Consider the following 18,822-nt stretch of genomic DNA (forward strand, 5'->3'; position numbering starts at 1 on the left):
TCCTAAAAGGGGACTAGTTATTGCTGCTTTCTCTTTTTGCCAGCTAGCAGTGGTTTATTAGCAGGTGGTGGTGGTGAGAATTTAGAGATTAGCTTCTGACGTTTAGGGTCCCAGGTCTAAAATCTGGAGATGATAACAGTATTAACAGTTGATATCCAAAGAGCACCCACTGGGGCACCTGGGTGGCTCAGTTGGTTAAGCGACTGCCTTCGGCTCAGGTCATGATCCTGGAGTCCCGGGATCGAGTCCCGCGTCGGGCTCCCTGCTCAGCGGGGAGTCTGCTTCTCCTTCTGACCTTCCCCCCTCTCATGCACTCTCTATCTCATTCTCTCTCTCAAATAAATAAATAATAAAAAAATCTTAAAAAAAACCCAAAGAGCACCCACGTGTGCCAGGCCTACTGTGCCCAATGCTTTCCATACATTGCTCACAACACCCTTTGAAGAAGTACTATTATTATCCCTATTTTATGGGTGAAGAGACTGAGGCCTGAATGGGTTAAATGGCTTACCCCTTAAAGTACAGGAGCTGAGCCCAGGTATGTCTGGCTGCAGGGTCCCGCTCTAACGACTATACACACTGCCTCACAGAACTGTGACTTCCGTGTTTGTACCCCCGCGGGCCCCCAGGCTCCACAAGAGCATCATCATGCTGTCGTGGGCTCTGGACTGGGCACACTCAAGCGTGCAGTGAGCTTGGACAGCTCACATCCTCTTTGGGGTCCCAGTTGCTTCATCTATAAAATGAAAGAGCAGATTGAAGAACCTTTAAGATCTTCCCAGCTTAGAAATCCCACAAGCAAACCGTGATAGGATGGAGCCTCTGGACACGGGCTCCGGGTCAGGCTGGCCCAGTTCCGCCGCCTGACCGCTCAGCTACCTGAGCCTGGCTTCCTTCGTCCGGTCAGTCCGGGGTGGTGGCAGTTCTCCCCTCACAAGGTGATTGTAAGGAATAAGTGAGATAATACTTAAAGTGCTTACTTGGCACAGCACCTGCAACTGATTTAAACCGAAAAAATAATTTATTAATTACTGTAAAGGGAAATTTGGCTGACTTACAAGACAGCTTGACTTACAAGATTGTTACTGTTTTGAACATACCCATCATGGATGTTTTAATGTATGTACGCCAGCTCAAAATTACACACGTACAGATTCACACACACAGCCCTTTACTCAGAAATGTGCACTCACACCCATAACGTTGGCTTATTCACTCACACACATGCCTCCTCCCTGACACACTTCTTGTCTCCCCTTCTCTCCCACACCCTTGCACACATGTGAGTGCATATGCGTGCGAATCGCACACACGTGCTCTCGCCTGCAGCCCTGCTAGTCTACTGGACCTTGGCCTTCATCACCAAGACCATCAAGTTCGTCAAGTTCTATGACCACTCCATCGGCTTCTCACAGCTGCGCTTCTGCCTCACGGGGCTGCTGGTGATTCTCTACGGGATGCTGCTCCTGGTGGAGGTCAATGTCATCAGGGTGAGGGTAAGCAGGCCACTCCTGGGCCACCCCAGCCACCCACCTCAGGACACACCTGGGCCAGGGTGGAGCTTCCAATCAGTGTTCTGCCCCTGGGTGTGGGCCCCCCACCCTGCTTCTTAGCTGAGCCCTAGAAGGAGTCAGCCTCTTTTAGCGGCCCCCAAAGGGGAGTTGAGACCAGTGGGAGAGGTTCGAGAGGAACATTCTGTCTGGTCCAGCTGCCCTCTACCCCAAGCTCCCAGAGGGAATGGAAGTGATAGGAAGTGTTAACCAAGGTTGAAAGATTCTGTGTTTAATCCCATAGAGAGGGAAAAGAGCTTCGAGTACTGGTTTCTCTGAGCTCTGTTGGTGGTGGTGGTGGTATTGTTTTGGGGGAGAGGAGTTATTTTAATGTATTCATATAGTTACGCATATACCTGAATGAGTAAATGTGGCTGCATACATGTCTTTTGTCTTGTTTCATTATCATTTTTGCTTACCCCCTTTCCCTCTCTCCCCTCTCCCTACCCTACACTCCCTGGACCTTTCCCTCCCCAGGTAACCCAGATTAGCAACCTCATATGTGCCCTTCCACTCTTGGTTTTATTAATAGAATACCATATTCATGTATCTATTTAAGGTTCTTTTTTCTCAACACATACAAAAGTTTTTCCTCTCAATATTCATTTTATAAAAATAGGATCATATTATACACAGTTTTCTGCATCTTGTTTTCCTCACCCAACAGCTATCTCTTAGGACACTCTCCAAGTCTGGTATGGCTAGTTTAGTCTTCTTAATGGCTGCATAATATTCCATCAAGTAGATGAGCAATAATTTCTTCAGCCATTACCCAATTGATGGGCCTTCACTTCATTGCCAAGTTTCTGCCTTCACAAATAATGGTGTATTAAACAGACTTATATCTTTATGTATCGCTGCTTTTATTTCTGTGGGAGAGAGTCCAGGGCGCAGAGTTGCTAGTTCAAATGGTCTGTGTATTTTAAATGTCAATCAGTGTTGCAGAGCACCTTCCAGAAAGGCTATAATCTACCAGCAATGAATAAGAAAACCCTCTCCCTGCCTCCAACGAGCAATGGTCCAGCCCCATTTGGGGTGATGAGTATCAAGTACTACTTGAATTTGCATTTCTCTGACACCCCTGTTTTAGTTGGTTATGTACAGGGTACGAAGGCCAACTACATTCCCTGCCTCAAATGACCCTCACAGCACCCCAGGGATGTGACTACCACCCACTTTTCAGACAAGGAAACATTTGAGATGAGAACTTGTCCAAAGACACCTTGCTAGTAAGTGGAGGAGGCAGGATTTGAGCCAAGGTTTGCATGACTCCACGTTCTGCAAACCCTACATGAAACATGGTCATGTCCTCAGATCTGTGATATGGTATATGGGAGATTTCTGCTCTTCCCCAATCCAACTTCAACCCAACCCAACCCAGCCAAGGGGATTCAGAGTAGACCTCAAGGAAGAGTTACAAGTCAGGAGGCCCTGGCACTGGTAGCCAAGATGTGCGGAGTGATCCTTCTCCTGGGACTAGGCAAGAGATAGCCCCAAATGTTAGAGGTCAGGGTCAAGGATGGGATGCCACAACTCCAGATCTTTTCTGGGGCAAAGTGGAGAGGGGTGAGAGGTTGCATTTACCTGTCCCCGGTGACCCATGTGCCCCACAGAGATATATCTTCTTCAAATCACCAAGGGAGGTGAAGCCCCCTGAAGACCTACAGGACTTGGGGGTACGCTTCCTGCAGCCCTTTGTGAACCTGCTGTCAAAAGGCACCTACTGGTGGATGAATGCTTTCATCAAGACTGCCCATAAGAAGCCCATCGATCTCCGAGCCATTGGGAAGCTGCCCATTGCCATGAGGGCCCTCACCAACTACCAGCGGCTCTGTGAGGCCTTCGACACCCAAGCGGTCAGTGGGGGCCCTGCCACACCATCCATTCCCCTCCCTCCAGGTTAGAGTCACAGATGGGGACCTCAGAAGGCATCACGTCAAACCCCCAGTAGGGCCCACTGAGGAGAAGAGGCTTGCATAAGTTACACAGAGAACCGGGGACAAATCCAGAAGTTAAGGTTCATAGGACGGTCCCAGCTAGAACAGCCCTTACAATTTAGGTCATCTGAACTAACACCCTCATTGTCCAGATGGGGGAAACTGAGGCCCTGAGAAGGGAAGTGACCCCACTGAATTCCCTCATGTCCTAAGTTCTTCCTTCTAGAGCTCAGTGATGAGAAAGGTGGGAATTTTCACCCATTTTAAAGGGGGGATTTAGTGGCCTGATACTTCTAAGAACTCTTAAGCTGAGCCAGGCAGGGGTCTCCCTAACTCACTGCCATGGAAACGGAGACCCCAAGAAAGGCTGTGACCTGCCCAGAGCTGGGCCACAGCTGGTAGGTGGCAGAACCAATCTCCCAACTCCCAGTCCCATGTTCCCTCACTGCCTCTGTGCTAGCACAGTGGGGAGACACTGAGGCAGATGCAGTCGCAGGTGACGAATGAGGGTGCCACCTGCCACTTCCTCATTGCAGTGCTGTGCTCATCACATCGTCCCTGACCAGCTGTGTGACCTTGATCGAGCACCTGGCCTCAGTTTCCCCATCTGGACCATGTTGGTGTTGATAGGGCCCACCTAACTGTGCACTTGGTGACTCAGTGATTTCTTCTGGAGTTCACCTGTTTACAGCAAATATGGCCACTGGGTTTCCCCAGGCAGTAGGAGCCAGGGACTTCCTGGGAGGCCGGGCCCTGCCGCGAACGGGCCCTCAGCCCTTCTGACCTGGCCGTGGGTTCTCGCTGGGCAGCAGAAGGACTTGCAGAGCACGCAGGGGGCCCGGGCCATCTGGCAGGCGCTCTGCCACGCCTTCGGGAGACGCCTGGTCCTCAGCAGCACTTTCCGCATCTTGGCTGACCTGCTGGGCTTCGCCGGGCCACTGTGCATCTTCGGGATTGTGGACCACCTTGGGAAAGAGAACCGTGTCTCCCAGCCCAAGGTAGGTCACCCCAGCGGGAGAGCAGATCTTCCCTTTGGAAGATTTTCCCTTGTACGTGAGAATGTGCAAGAGGTCAACGTGTGTGCACGTCAGCTGCTCTGGGTCAGCTCCCCACACTGGCACAAAGCCCTTGGCAATATCTCCCTCTAGAAGATGCTCTGCATCCGGTTAACAGAAATGCCAGGAGGCAAGCTGGTGCCCCAGGAAGACTTACGGTGCCCTGCTCTCCTCACCATGTCATCACTGCCATAATACCTCTCCCAGGTATTAGTCATTCAGAAAGTTGTAGGAAGTGCATTTGTTTACTCTGCGTCTAGGGCCTCTCTGATTTGTTGAATATGTTGGCTTTCGTTTACATCATCTTTGTAGACTCCAAATAACTTCTCATGATCTGACTGCTTCAGTTCTGTATATTCTGGCATCCAAGGTTCCACAGGTGCATCTTGGAGGCTGCTGTTGGGGGTGAGGGGCAAGGGAATCCTCCATGGGCTTCTCCCCCCAATTCCAGATTTCACGCAAAGCTGCCCCAGTTTTATGAATATGTTGGACTTTCCCATTAAAAATTCTTTGACAAAAGGATTCCATGTCTTAAAAATACTTCAAACTCATTGGACTAGATGGTATCTAATGGCCTTTGCAGCTTTAAAGATGCTACAGACTGAAATGTGTTGGACCAAAGAGGCAGGAAATCTTTCTGGGGGGTTATTTTCCCTGCTTGGGGCAATAGCATCCACTCTGGGGATGGGGTGGGGTACTTAATTCCTTCCTCTGTTTCTTTGCCGCCATGCAGGTTCAGATGGTCACAAAATTGAGAACTGTTCACCTCTAACAAGACTCAGAGTTTTATTTTCCCAGCAGGAATATCATTATAAACTTTTAACCACAAACAGTCCGAAAATGAGGCTGAGAATTGCCAATTAGAGATCTTAATGATTTATGACACTCCCTTGTGTCACACTATTCATCTCATTGGCTCTAAGATTGCAGAGAGCATTTAATCCTCGGGAGGTTTATATTAATTTTTCCCAGGGGTACAGTTAACCAGCTGAGCACTTCTGGTCAGGAATATGAGACACTCCAAGTCTGTTTGTCTGATTTATTCAGCAAACATTTATCGAACCCTACTGTGTGCCAGGCCCGGGTTGGGCTGTGGGAATCCAGAGGCAGTGGTTATGATGGGGCCTATTAACTATAATAACAACCACGTGCTGACCAATTAATGCATGCCTGGCTGCTTGTGGGAGTTACCCACGTGCTGTCTCCTTTCACGCCTAACACAACCTTTTAGGGTAAGTACTTTTTTTTTTTTTTTTTTGGTAATAGCTTTATTGGGATATATATAATTCATATACCATACAACTCACGGGGTAGGTATTTTATCCCCATTTTACAGACAAGGGACTTGAGGCACAGAGAGGTTAGAGAGTAACTTTCCCTAGGGTTTCTCAGCTACTTTGTGACAGAGTTGGGATCTGAGTCCAAGTCTCTTTCACTCCAGAGTGTGGGCACTAGAACTCTCTATTATCAAGCCATCACCTCTGGCTCCGAGGACTGTGAAATCCAATGGAGGAGAGAAATCCAAATAAAAGATTTTCTAAACACTGCTATTAGGGCGTATATCCAGGGAACTGTGGGAAGAGGGAGTGACTAACTCAGCCAGTGGTCATGGACAGCTTCATAAAGGAACAAGTATTTGCATGGGACAGGAGTTAGCCAGGCTCAGATGGGCAGATTTCTAGTTCAACAAGAATGTGAGGACTCTTCTTGCTTGTTTAGACCTTAATGGCTTTTGAGCCTCTGAACTGTACTTGGCCCAAAAAGGGAGAGAGGAAAGGGCGGCTTCTCTTGTCTACAAGAGTGTCTCCTTCAGTTCTAGTCTGACCGTAGAGGACTCCAGAATATTCTACACTGATAATCCCACAGAAGCAAGAGCCCGCTGCAACTATCAGGAGGGAAGCGACACTGGCCAGAGCCCTTCTCACCTTGTTCACACCATTGTCCACTTCCTGTGTTTCCCAAAACTCTGGTGGGGTTCTCGTAGAGAGAGAACTCTGAGGCAGGATGTGCCAAAGAGGTAGGGAGAACAACACTTAGAATTGTGGTTCATCTGAACGTCTCTTTTCTCTTTATTTGTATACCAGCCCTGGGATTTACTGCCCTCTTATTGGAACGCTCTTGTCTTGGTTCTTTGTGATTTCGTAAATCCCCGAGACAGATGGCTCTGCCTCAGTGGCAGCAGGCCTTATCAGATTTAATATTTGTTCCTGCAGCCCAAAGGCAATCAGCAAATTACAGACATTGAAACGAGAGGTGAAAGTAAATATAAGTCTCCAGTGTCAGCAACAAAGAATCCTCAATCGTGTGGTTGCCTGGGATATGGCTTCTCATCTGGGCTTCCGGCTCCAGAAAATGGGGGAGAGGGGTCATTTACTGAGGTCATTTGGTTCATCCCCCTGCCTCCCAGCAGCTGTCACCCAGAGACAGGTGCTGTTCTGGTCTTTATGAACCTACGAGGAAGCTCTTCACGAGCAGCCCTCTGTAAGAAAGCCTTTCTTTGGGCTCAGCCTCCATCCGTGCTGCTCAGACCGCACAGCAGGGCACCATTGTTTACTTCATTGTCAGTGGCCGCCCTGTCCTGTCTTCCCTTTCCAGGACACTCACAGTTGGCAAGAATCACACTGCCCTTGGAATCCGCGAGGACAAACATCATTTCTTCTTTAATTCCACACTCCTGTCTCCTCTGCCACTCCCCTGGGAAAGCTGAGACCCAGGCTGGGTGCAGCCCATGACCTCTCTCTCTCTCCAGCCCCCTCTCCAGCCTAACCCCCACCCACAGTCTCTCACCTGCCAAGGATGCCACTGATCTGGCTGCAGGGCAAGGGAACTGGATTCGTAAAGAACTGCCAAGCTCTGCTCTAGGCTGTCAGCTGAGCAGAGAAAGAACAGTAGGGCTTTGGTCTGAGGGCCAAAGCTTCCAAAAGCCTCTAACTTCAGAGGGGAAACGTGTGTGGGTTCGTGAGTGTGAAAGTGTTTGTTTCTGAATGGGTTCTCCTGGGAACCGTTTATAATTCTGTGTGTATGTCCTTCTATTTGTCCTGTGTCTCTTGGTTTCTCTTTTTCCATGTGTGTCTATGTCTTCATTTGGGTACACGCATTTGTAGCTGTCACTGTGGGTGACTGGTGTAAATTGATATGCATTTCTGTGACTTTGTGATGTCAGTATGTGGGTTGGTCTCTTCATGACAATGCCCATGCAGCTGCTCTGGGCTGGCATGCCTCCCTTCATCTCACTAGCCCCTCTCAGCCCCCAAGACTCAGCTTAGATGTCACCTCCTCCAAGAAGACTCCCTCTGGTTGGATGAGGTGCCCCTCCTTTGTGTTCCCGTAATAGCCTGGGCTTGCAGCATCAAACTCCCCTTGTCTCTTTGCCAACTCAACCCTGAATCCCTGAAGACAGGGACTGCATTATCTGACCTCCTTGTGCCCAGCACCCAGCTCCATGTCTGACACTCAGGGGCACAGGAGACATGAGTATTCAGGGAATTATACAGAAGCACTCACCTGCTGAGCACTTATGCTTACTAGATACCTTTACCTGCATTGTTACACTGAATTCTCACAACAATTCTCTGGGTGGAAACCCGCTGTGGCCTCATTTTACAGTGAGGAAACTGAGGCTCAGGGAGATTGAGGTACCTTACATAAGGACACAGTAGCTAATATATAACGAGTCAGGACTCAAACTCAGATACGGCTAACATCTAAGTCCAGGCTCTAAACCACCATGTTAAATGGTTAAAGATGGATGATGGGTACGTTGGTCCATGAGTGGTCAAAGGTAGTTGTTATTGCTTTTTCCCAGGGCCTTTCAGGGCTGGGACCTATGGGCAATTGACTTCTGGCTCCTGCCCAAATAAGAAGCAAAAGCCCACGTGATCCCTGTCCATTAAGCCCTAGAGAACAAGGGAAGAGGGCTTTCCAGCCATACCTCTGGCCAGGCAGGGTAATGGGGGTCAGAACTGTTAGAGTCAAGAGTCCTGGGTTCTAGTCCTACCTGTGGAATGAACCAGCTCAACTGCAAAATGGGCAACTGTATAACTTCTATAGAAAGCAGATGGAGAGGAAGAGCATATGCACTGATTAATTTAAAATACATATTGAGCCTGGAAACCCCTGGAAACAAACACTTCCCTGAGAGCTTGTGAAAGTGTGAGACTAGGGCATCTGATCTTCCAAAGCATTTAACTCCCACCAGATGTCCAGTTGTAGGTCCTTGGCCTTTTCTCTCCAGCCTTCAAAGTGTTGGGCAATGTCCATGCCCTCACACCCATTTAAAGCTTCCCAGGGCCTGCCTTCCTTGGGCAGGACCCCGGGTCCCTTTGGCTAGTCTAGTACCCACTTCTTAGTAAAAATTTAGCTATTCTGGGCTCCATCTCTTTTAAGCTGTCTCTTTGAAGAGAGATCTAATAACACCCTAATGACTTAGACCTGCAGGGAGATTTTCATCTTAATAGGCCACAAGAAGTTGATCCAAAGAAATAGAGTTTCTGCCCCAATAGTATGTGTGTTGTCGGGGGAAAGGGTCAAGGTTTTGCCTTTAAAGCTGTGAAAAAGGAATTAGTTGCTTTGCTAAAAATGTACAAATAATGAGCGTATTTAACAAATACCACCCATACTCTAACCAACATATATGATCAGGTGATTTTTCGAGTCCACATTCTCCAGCCCACGTGTTTTCTGATCATCGTGAGACAGCACATGCGTGGCACACTCGAGAGCTTTCGTAGCGGTCAGTGTTCCCATGAGCATCAGAATATACCCAACCATTCCCTATGGATGCACATGGACATGGCTTTTCACCTCTCCCTCTGCTGTAACCCAGGGATAGAGCATTTTCATTTCCTGATGTTAAATGATTTCCTTTGGGGTAAGTTCCCAGGATGTGCTTTGTTGCTTTAACATAATGGACTCCATTCTCCAGAAGTGGGTCTCTGTGGAAGATGGTAGAACCGAAGAATTCCAAAGTGTGTTAAATAGGGCCAGGTCTTCCAAGCCCATGTGCCTTCATCTTTGACCCAGAACCAGCCACGTGGCCGTGGGTCTGTCCCCCACAAGCTTGTAGCTGACAATAGGAGACTCGAGGTCAAGAGGCCGGGTGAGGCTTAGGTAGTGGATCTAGGGATGTTTTGGGCATCACACAGGTTCCTGTTCATGTTCATGTGTTCTGCCTTATCAGCATGTGACCTCGAGGCAGCCACATAACCATGCTGAAACTCCATTTCCTCGTACATAAAATTAGGCTCATAATGGTATTCTCATTGGTGTATTGCGAGGATGGAGTTCTGCACCTGAGAAATACTGTGTCCTGCCCCTTCCTTCCCTGCAAGGTCAGGTCTCAACCCCTGCAGCCTCATTTTAAGGTCCATTTTGCTGCTTCTGCCCCCCCCCCGCCCCCCCCCCCCCCACGCACCTCCTTCCTTCTCCCTCTGCCTTTCCCTCTGGTACTTTGATAAATGAGCCAGAGTCGGGGACTTCAGGCCTTGGTAGGCCTTCCTCTAGGAGACTTTAATTGTCTCACTGTGCCTGCTTCCTGCTGTCCCCAAAAGGAAAAGACTTCTGTCCCACAGAGCCAGGGAGAGATAGCTGTAAGTTCCATGAAGCAGTAAGGGCTGATTGAGGAGGCCCAGTTGAAATGAGAGGCAAGATCTTTTGTAGCATCAGACCATCAGAAAGCTCTGTATCCAATGATCCAGGAATTTCTGACTCTAGGAAAAAGACCCCTCTTGGCGTTCTGACCCCTTGGGCCTGATCCTGGCCAGAGACATGCCCTCAGACTCCTTCTCATCACTTTGTTCCCACCACCCTTCACCCTGCAGCAGCTCCCATACCCTGCAAATAGCTTTCAGAGTTCAGGGCAGAGTCTCAGGAAGGGGAGAGTGCTGTCTTCATGGAAACATTGATGTGGTTCTGCTGGGGAGCAAAGGACTTAATCAGGATCAATGTTTTCCTGGGAGCTGTTGATGCTGAATTTGGAAACAGACATGCTGTTGTTTCCTGGTATCTTTAGCAACAGAGTCAAAACGTTTGGGTTTTTTTTCCCAGTGCTTATCATCTGAGATCTTGCTGGAGGTGTAGCAAGAGGACAATTTAAAAGGAGGTCCTGGGAGACCATGAGGCCAGGGGGGCTTCTGAAATCTTCTCAGTCCATCAGAGGTGATGAGTTTCCACCTTGCCTGGGAGCACTACAGTTTTCCCACTGGCCTCTTCTCCCCAGAAATTTCTGCAGGGCTGGCTGTTGATGAGTGTAGGACAGGACCTCAGCTCATTCTGGGTTTTTTTGTAGCAGAGAACACACATTGTGGGATTTGCTCAAGCAGTTCTGATTTTGGCTGCTCTGTGATTTGCTCTATTTATTCTTGTTCCATTCAGAGTGAGCTCCCCTGGGCCTGGTGGCCCCACAGCTGAAAGTCATATTTATGGGCACAAGGTTAGAGCTGGGCCACACTCTGTTCCCCTACGTAGGATGATGAAGAGGGTATGAGCAACCCTCCCTGTGGCTAGAGGATGTTTAGTTGGATTTATCAGTCTGATTTTGCCCTTATACACAGCAGCACAGACTTTGCAAGCATGGAGGCTCCTATAATAACGGCCACCATGGCACACTAACAGGTGTTAATGGTGGTCATCTCCGAATTCTCTTTCCCACAGAAGCAATTTCTCGGGGTTTACTTTGTCTCATCCCAAGAGTTCCTTGCTAATGCCTACGTCCTAGCCGTGCTTCTGTTCCTCGCCCTCCTACTCCAAAGGACATTTCTGCAAGCATCCTACTATGTCGCCATTGAAACTGGAATTAACTTGAGAGGAGCAATACAGGTACTTGGCTAATGATGTTTTCACTTCGCAGTAAAAACCACATTATTCATCCTCACGGGCACTCGAGAGTAATTATGCGGTGAGTTTATCTTTTTGTTGTTATTGCCCTTTAGCAGTGCTTTGAATCAATAACTGTTGACAAAGCAGTGTAGGAGGGTGGAAAGTGCCTTGGACTGGACTCGGGGAGTGTAGGGGTCCAGCCTTGGTTCTGCCTGGCACTGGGTCTGTGATTTCACCTGCTCGGCCTTGACTGGGACAGACATCACTGATGGGTCACCTCACTCTTTCCTGCTGAATGCACATACAGACTCAGAATCCTTCTCCAGATTCTGTTCCAGGGGTCTGCCACTGGTCTTCTTTGGGTGCAAAGAAAGAAACGAGTTTGACATACCAGAACTAGATAAGCCTCGAATATTGATTTGAGCTCTTATTTTTTTTTTTTTTTATTTATTTGAGAGAGAGAGTGAGAGAGAGAGAGAGCACAAGAGGGGGGAGCGGGAGAGGGAGAAGCAGACTCCCTGCTGAGCAGGGAGCCCGATGCGGGACTCGATCCCGGGACTCCAGGATCATGACCTGAGCCGAAGGCAGTCGCTTAACCAACTGAGCCACCCAGGCGCCCGATTTGAGCTCTTAAATCTTGGGTCCTAACAAGAGAAATTTATCTGGCCCCGTGAGTCCCTTGGGTCTAGGTCCTCGCTCCTGCCCCCTATGGCTTCCTTCTCAGCATGGGTTAAAATGATGATCAAAATCAGGAAGGATTCAGGGCACTTTTAAGCAAGGCGGTGATGAGAGTTGTCTAAGCCCTAGTGTTTTCTTTAGAATTTTGGTTCCACTGTTGAGATGAGGAGACCCAGTGTGATAGTGGTTTAAATAGCATAAAAGTTTGTTTTTCACACTGAGTCAGGGCTGGTATGGCAGCAGCATGCTCATCAGAGACCTTGGCTCCTTCTGGAATGCTGCTTTCATGTGATTTTTGTCTTATGGTTGAAGGTGGCTTTTGGCATTGTCACTATTAGACCTACACTTAAACCAGCAAGAGTAGAAAGCTGGGGCAACAGAAGGGAGCGCTGCCTTCTTTTAAAATCATAACACAGAAGTTGCGCATATTCTCTCCCATCCCATTGATGAGAAATTGGCCACCAGGCCATACCTAGAGAGGCTAGAATTTGTGGTCTTTATTCTGGACAGCCCTATATGTCCCCTAGAAATTCTTCTTGTGAAGAGGGGAGAATAGATCCTGGGGGACAATTCGTTGATTCTGCCATACCCAGAAATTCCCATGAAGTCAGAACACTCGGAAGTTGTGACCAAACCCAAAGCCACCTCATACTTCAGAACAGAAATGTTACTCAGATTTTTAACACCGACCGGTCCCTTGGGAGCCCAGGATCAGCGGCTTTACAGAAAAGGGACTGAGAGGAGAAGGGGATGGCCTGGGCTGGATCCAAACTCCATTTATCTTAGTATAGTCCATGTGAATGGCGCCCCCCCGAGTTGTGTAGTGCACAGCCTGTGCAACTGTACATGACAATGCTGTCCATCCCCAGTGGTTTTTCACTGAGAAAACAGTCATTTCCTCAGGAATGTCATCATATGAGAACGGTGGAAAGAGCCCAGGAAATCTAAGGCCCTCTGAGATTCCTAGGGGCTCAGAGCTAGGAGGAACCAAGCTATTCCTCAGTTCAGAAAACCTCTCTGAAAGGTTTTGTCCAGGTTCAGCACAGACTGGCAGACACATACCACCATAGACCACCATAGATGACAGTGAGTTTTGTAGTCAAACAGTTTTGTAATTAAATCTTTCTGTTTGTATGTCATAAATTACACACTGGCCCAGTATTTTCCAATTACACTAAAAGAGCCAAAAATGGGTTTTAAATGTATTCGCATGTAATTGTTTTTATCGAACTGTCTGATCCAGGAGAGCTAAATTCATATGCTACAAAAAGAAAATGCTAGCATTGATTGTGGAAACAAATTAGAAAAACAAACCTTTTTTTCAGAGCTTTACATAAGATTATACATAAGGGTCCATGTCTTCATGAGTTTGAGAATAACCACAGTTCTTGCATGAAACGTTATTAAGCAAAATTTTTGTATTAGATACATAATTTTTTGACATACGCCAGCTATTAGTCAGTTGCATATTTCTGTATATCCTGGTCTTTACTGAATAATGCATTCTTTGGTAGATTACTCTATGTTCTTACTTCACTGAAACTAGATTTATTATTATTCTTTGAAGACTGATTTCACATAACCTAGGCTGTGCATAGATCTGTCAAAAATGTCATTGCCATTATTTTACCCATGGTGTATATAAACTCACAAAAAGACATAGAGTAGGTTCATGCTTTAAGCAAACCTGACCCGCAAATAACCTGGATCTCACAAAAGATGAATTAAGGGAGCTGGGAATGCACCTTATAACAAATGCACAATAGAATTTCATTTAAGAGCAGCCATCCCTAGGGCATTGAAGATGGGAATGCATTTTTCCTTGTTTAAGAGCACACACCCTGAAAATTACCATCTTTCTAGAAGGCATGACCACTCTGCACAAAGAGCTTTTAGGTTCAGAGTTCTCCCATTACCATGGCTGCTCCCCATCTGCCCTGGAGAGACAGAACAAGGTGCTCTGGGTAGCTGGACTCCCAATGATGATGGGGCTGATTGACACTTATATGTCCCGTCTCACATAAGACCTTCCCAGGCTGACCGCCTGTTTTGTTTCAAGGCTCAATTAAGACAGGACTTGGCCTCAGAGCATACCCCCACCCCCAGCTGAAGATAGCCACATTAATGCAGACAGCTGCCCCACTTTATCATTTTTATGGCTCTGAAGTGTGTTCTCCACTGGCTTCTGGCAAATCAAGAATACAACTGGACCTGAAGATCTGCTATTAAGATTTAAGAGCTAATTAAGTCCTGTCCCCAAGGGAGAGGTCTTGCTTTGCTGGGGAAAGTAGCTTGCCTTGCCAGCATGGATTCCTCATTTGAATGCTGCCTTTCTGACTTGCTTGATCTAGAATCAAAGCCCTTTACCTCTCTGAGCCTTAATTACCTCATGTGTGAAATTGGAACACTCATTTTCCCCACTCATTGCCCCCTTACAGAGCTGCTCTGTAATGTCTGAGAAAGTACTGGCCCATTGTAGACACATGGCATCTGGGAGAGGGATTAGGACGATGATGATGACAAATGTGGAACACTCTGCTCTCATTTCCAGACCAAGATTTACAACAAAATTATGCACCTGTCCACCTCCAACCTGTCCATGGGGGAAATGACAGCCGCGCAGATCTGCAACCTGGTTGCCATCGACACCAACCAGCTCATGTGGTTTTTCTTCTTGTGCCCAAACCTCTGGGCTATGCCAGGGCAGGTAAGGGCTGTGTGCCAGCATTGGGGGTGGAGGGCACAGAGTCAGAATCTTCTAGGACGTGCCCGGTGACTAGGAGCGCACCATCTTCCATTCCATGTTTGCCTGCACCTTCCACCCTTTTGGGGTCTCCATGGGGTATACGCCTGGCTCCCTATACTGTCTCACACTCAGCAAATGGTCTAGCCATCTCTCTCGTCATTAAGGCTTAAAAAAGTATAGAATAATCATATGTGGAACACTTTTGCAGACCTTAAAAGTTATGTAGCCACAAAGTACTTAATTACATTGAAAAATGTTCATGATGTATATTTAAGCCAAAAAAAGTTACAAAATAGTATATGCAGTGAGCTTTGCACTGAATTGGAATGTATGTATATATACATATTTGCACAGATACACACAGGAAAAAGAACTAGAAGGCCACATGGTGGGATTACGGTAATTTTTATTTTCTTTATGCGTTTCTAAATTCTCCAATAAACGTGTATTATTTTTGAAAATCAAAGCCATGATTTATTTCTAAAGCCAGACAACCTTTGGGGCTGGCTCTGAAGGAGGTGGCATTCTCTCCCAACGATAGTAGGCAAATCCTCAGCATGGCTTATCTGACCCCTGGGCTGGTCTGCTCTTTCATCTGGAGCTTCTCCCATGGAGCCCATGCTTCACTCTGGTGCTCAGACCAGAAGTGGGAATCCCAGAGCACCTGCAGGCTCCAGAGAGACTGCCTGGTAGAGAGGATAGTGTCTGGGCTTTGGTAAAACAGGTTGATTCAAATACTTAACCTGTCTGAGCCTCAGTTTCCTCATCTATGAAATGGGCATGATTCCTACCCTTTGGGGTTGCTATGACGATTCAATTAGATGATGTAAGTAAAGCGCCAAGCAGAGTGCCTGGCACAGAGTAGTCACTAAGTAAATACCAGATCCCTCGAAATTGCACACTTTGGTGTGAGTGAGGACTTTATCGGTCCAGAATCCATTGTTCCTTGGGATGCAAATTCCATAAGCCTTAATCTCAAGTGATTTTTATTGGTCCTTCTTATCTGTAAAGCTTATATTTGAAAGACATTAAAGGAAAATAGAAGGAGAGACTTGCACAGGGAGTCAGCTAGGCATCTTGATGGGGAGGTAGGGCAGGGAATCTGATGGCCCTTTTTATGGGGACAGCCCTATATGCCATCCCCTATTACCACTTACCCATGCCTAGACTCCTGTGCACCCTCCTTCTCTGCCAAGATGGATCGGTGACTACAGAAACTATAGAAGGGCCTAGAGAGCTCATCTAATATAGTTACCAGACTTATATCCACAAGAACGCTTTTTGTTATGTCCCCTTAAACCACCTCCTTTGAAAGAGTTTGTCCACCAAACCTACTGTATTGTCATCATTACTATGACTTATAACGTTTATGGCACATACATCGTTGCTAACGATACTAACGAATAACACTTGCCCCAGCCTCTCTCGCTTGTGTAGTTAACCCTCCCAACAATGGGGCATGGTAGTTTTATCCCCACGAATCACTTACTTTTGCTTATTTATCATGAAGTATCACTTGGTTTTCCATTTTTAATTCCTTAAAGGCTATACCTTTGCCACTGAGAAGAGGTTTCAGCAACCCTCAAGACCCAGTGTCACTACCCAGAGTCGACACAGTGCCTTCAACCTAGTCAGGATGCTCTGTGCAGCCTGGCTGGCCACAGGCCATGCAGCTTTTGAGCATACTCAAACCAGCTCAGGAGCTCCACTGCTTTACCCCCAAGGTGCTCCTTGATTTCTAATGTTTTGTTTTGGATTTTTTTTTTTATCACATATACTTTTTAAAAGAACAGCTTCATTAAGATATAATTCACCCATTTAAAATGTGCAGTTGAGTGGGTTTAGCATATTTGGAGCTGTGCAGCCGTCATCACCATTTAGAACACTTTCATCACCCTGGAAGGAAACCCGTGCCCATTGGCAGTCACTCGTCATCCCCTCTCGCAGCCCTAGGCAACCTCTGACCTACGCATACTTTTGAAAATCTAACGAAACCTTCTCAGAAAAACCAGTGTGCCTTCACACATTTTGCCTACAATTTCAGGGGCTTTGCTGGCCCCCTGAAGCTTATGAACACCATGTTAAGGAACTTGGCAAGAGTGGGGACTTCTTTGATTCCCCATCCCATGGGCGCTGGAGGCCTGGAGAGGGTGGGCCGCACAGTGAGCCGGTAGCAGCACTATTCCCAGGTTATCTCCTTTCTGTGGTTCCCTAGTGACAGAGTTCCCATAAGGCCTATTTATTTGTTTGTTTGTCTGTTTGTTTGTAAGAAGAGGGTTGCCGCCCAGCCTTGATCTCTAACTACATGCCAGGTATTATTCTAGGTACTTATTATATATATTCATTTAATTTTCACAGCAGTCCTGCTAAGTGGGCATTAAAATCCCCATTTTAAGGATGAAGAAGCTGAAACTCAGAGAGGTTAAGTAACTTACCTAAGATTGCACAGCTAGGTGCTGGGACTGCATTCAAACTCAGGCCTGCAGACTCCAGGGCCTATGATCTCCCCACTACTCTACTAGATCATTTTCCTAACTTGCAAATAGGGGCTACAATAGCCCTTGTGTTCCCTACCTTTGCTTTGCATACTCAGAATCCCTGATTTCTGGTCTATTCTTCCGTGGGGTCCCTGAGACCCCTGCAGAATAGAGGCGTGGACAGAAGAATTTGGGGAGCATGACAAGGGGTGGGTGGAGGGTGAGAGGGAGGCTGGCAGAAGCAGCAGCTGTGTTTCCAGGTCCTGTTCCAGCAGCTGCCAGCACTTGGAGGTGGTGGGGGTTTGGGCATCGACCCCTAGCAGGTGCCGTGGTGGTGACTGTGGGAGTGCTCTGGGAGTTCCCTTGATGTCTGGATCTATAAGCTGCTGAACGATGCCCTGATTGCCTCCATATGAGGACAGCTAATGAAAAGACTGGATGCCAGGGATAATTTGGGGGTAGGATGATGCAAGCAGAGCCAGGCAGGAGTAGGAGTTTCTTTATTTCCTAACGTGCTCCTCTGCACCCCTGTGTCAGCATTTAAATCAGTGAAACCCTGGGAGACAGGGGGTGAAGGGGTCACTTAACCAGCCCCTAAGATCCTGCTAACACAAAAGGCATTCTGTGATTCAGAGAAATTACAGAGCCACTCACCTGCTCTTCCGTCCTTGAGGTAGTGCGAGTTGCTTACTGCCAATTTCGTGCAGGGCTCAGGGAGTGCGGGGCCAACCCAGGCAGACTTTTTTTTCCTCCCCAATTAAGGAAGACAGCACATCTGTTCCTTTAGAATAAGCCCTGAATTTAGAGCTGTCTGCCTCTGAAGGCAACCTGATAAATTGTCATCTTGATGCTTCAGGGGCTGGCAAGAGTAATTTACACTTCTCATAAATATTCAGAAGCAGGCGGTCGTTTGCATAAAGCTAGAAACAGAAGAATTCTCTTTTCAGAGAATACTTGCCAGAGTCACTAAAAAAGTGAAGCAACAGCCTTCATGTACATATGTAGATCTGTATTATAGATTATAAAGTGTATCTGCCGCTAAGAATTATAAAAACTTCTATTTTAATCCAAAGACCAGTCACTGTACAGCATGTCACAAATTTAAGAGATCATTTTCATTTTCTTATATATGTCATAATTAGCTTAATAGAAGACAGTGCATATTTTATTTCTAAAAAGATGCCAGGAGGGGCGCCTGGGTGGCTCAGTTGTTAAGCGTCTGCCTTCGGCTCAGGTCATGATCTCAGGGTCCTGGGATCGAGCCCCACATCAGGCTCCCTGCTCCGGGAAGCCTGCTTCTCCCTCTCCCACTCCCCCTGCTTGTGTTCCCTCTCTCGCTGTGTCTCTCTCTGTAAGTAAATAAAGAAAATCTTTAAAAAAAAAAATTTTTTTTTAAAGATGCCAGGAGCCTAAGAATGGGACTTGAACTCCCAGCCCCCGGATCAGTTTGTCCGGCGGGACGCAGCAGAGCCCCTGTGCTCGCTCCTACATCACTTTTCTCCCCGCGGGAGGAAACTGTCAGCTTGGACAGCCAGCAAACAGAACAAAAGGTGCCGTTACACC

The 18,822-nt window shown here is 47.3% G+C and overlaps 1 protein-coding gene across 1 annotated transcript in view; it reads left to right on the forward strand.

The window, feature by feature from the left end:
* Positions 1–18,822, forward strand: part of ABCC8 (ATP binding cassette subfamily C member 8) — a 75,414-nt gene that overhangs the window by 10,391 nt on the left and 46,201 nt on the right. Inside the window, exons 4-8 of the mRNA XM_045894054.3 lie at positions 1,330–1,496; positions 3,164–3,406; positions 4,297–4,485; positions 11,194–11,358; positions 14,588–14,743. Coding sequence (XP_045750010.1) covers positions 1,330–1,496; positions 3,164–3,406; positions 4,297–4,485; positions 11,194–11,358; positions 14,588–14,743 — 920 coding nt within the window. The remainder of the gene's footprint in view (positions 1–1,329; positions 1,497–3,163; positions 3,407–4,296; positions 4,486–11,193; positions 11,359–14,587; positions 14,744–18,822) is intronic.

The sequence above is a fragment of the Mirounga angustirostris genome, unplaced genomic scaffold (genome assembly GCF_029215605.1).
Source record: "Mirounga angustirostris isolate CCGP_5_RB_7025 unplaced genomic scaffold, mMirAng1.0.hap1 SCAF_13, whole genome shotgun sequence".
Lineage (NCBI taxonomy): Eukaryota > Metazoa > Chordata > Mammalia > Carnivora > Phocidae > Mirounga > Mirounga angustirostris.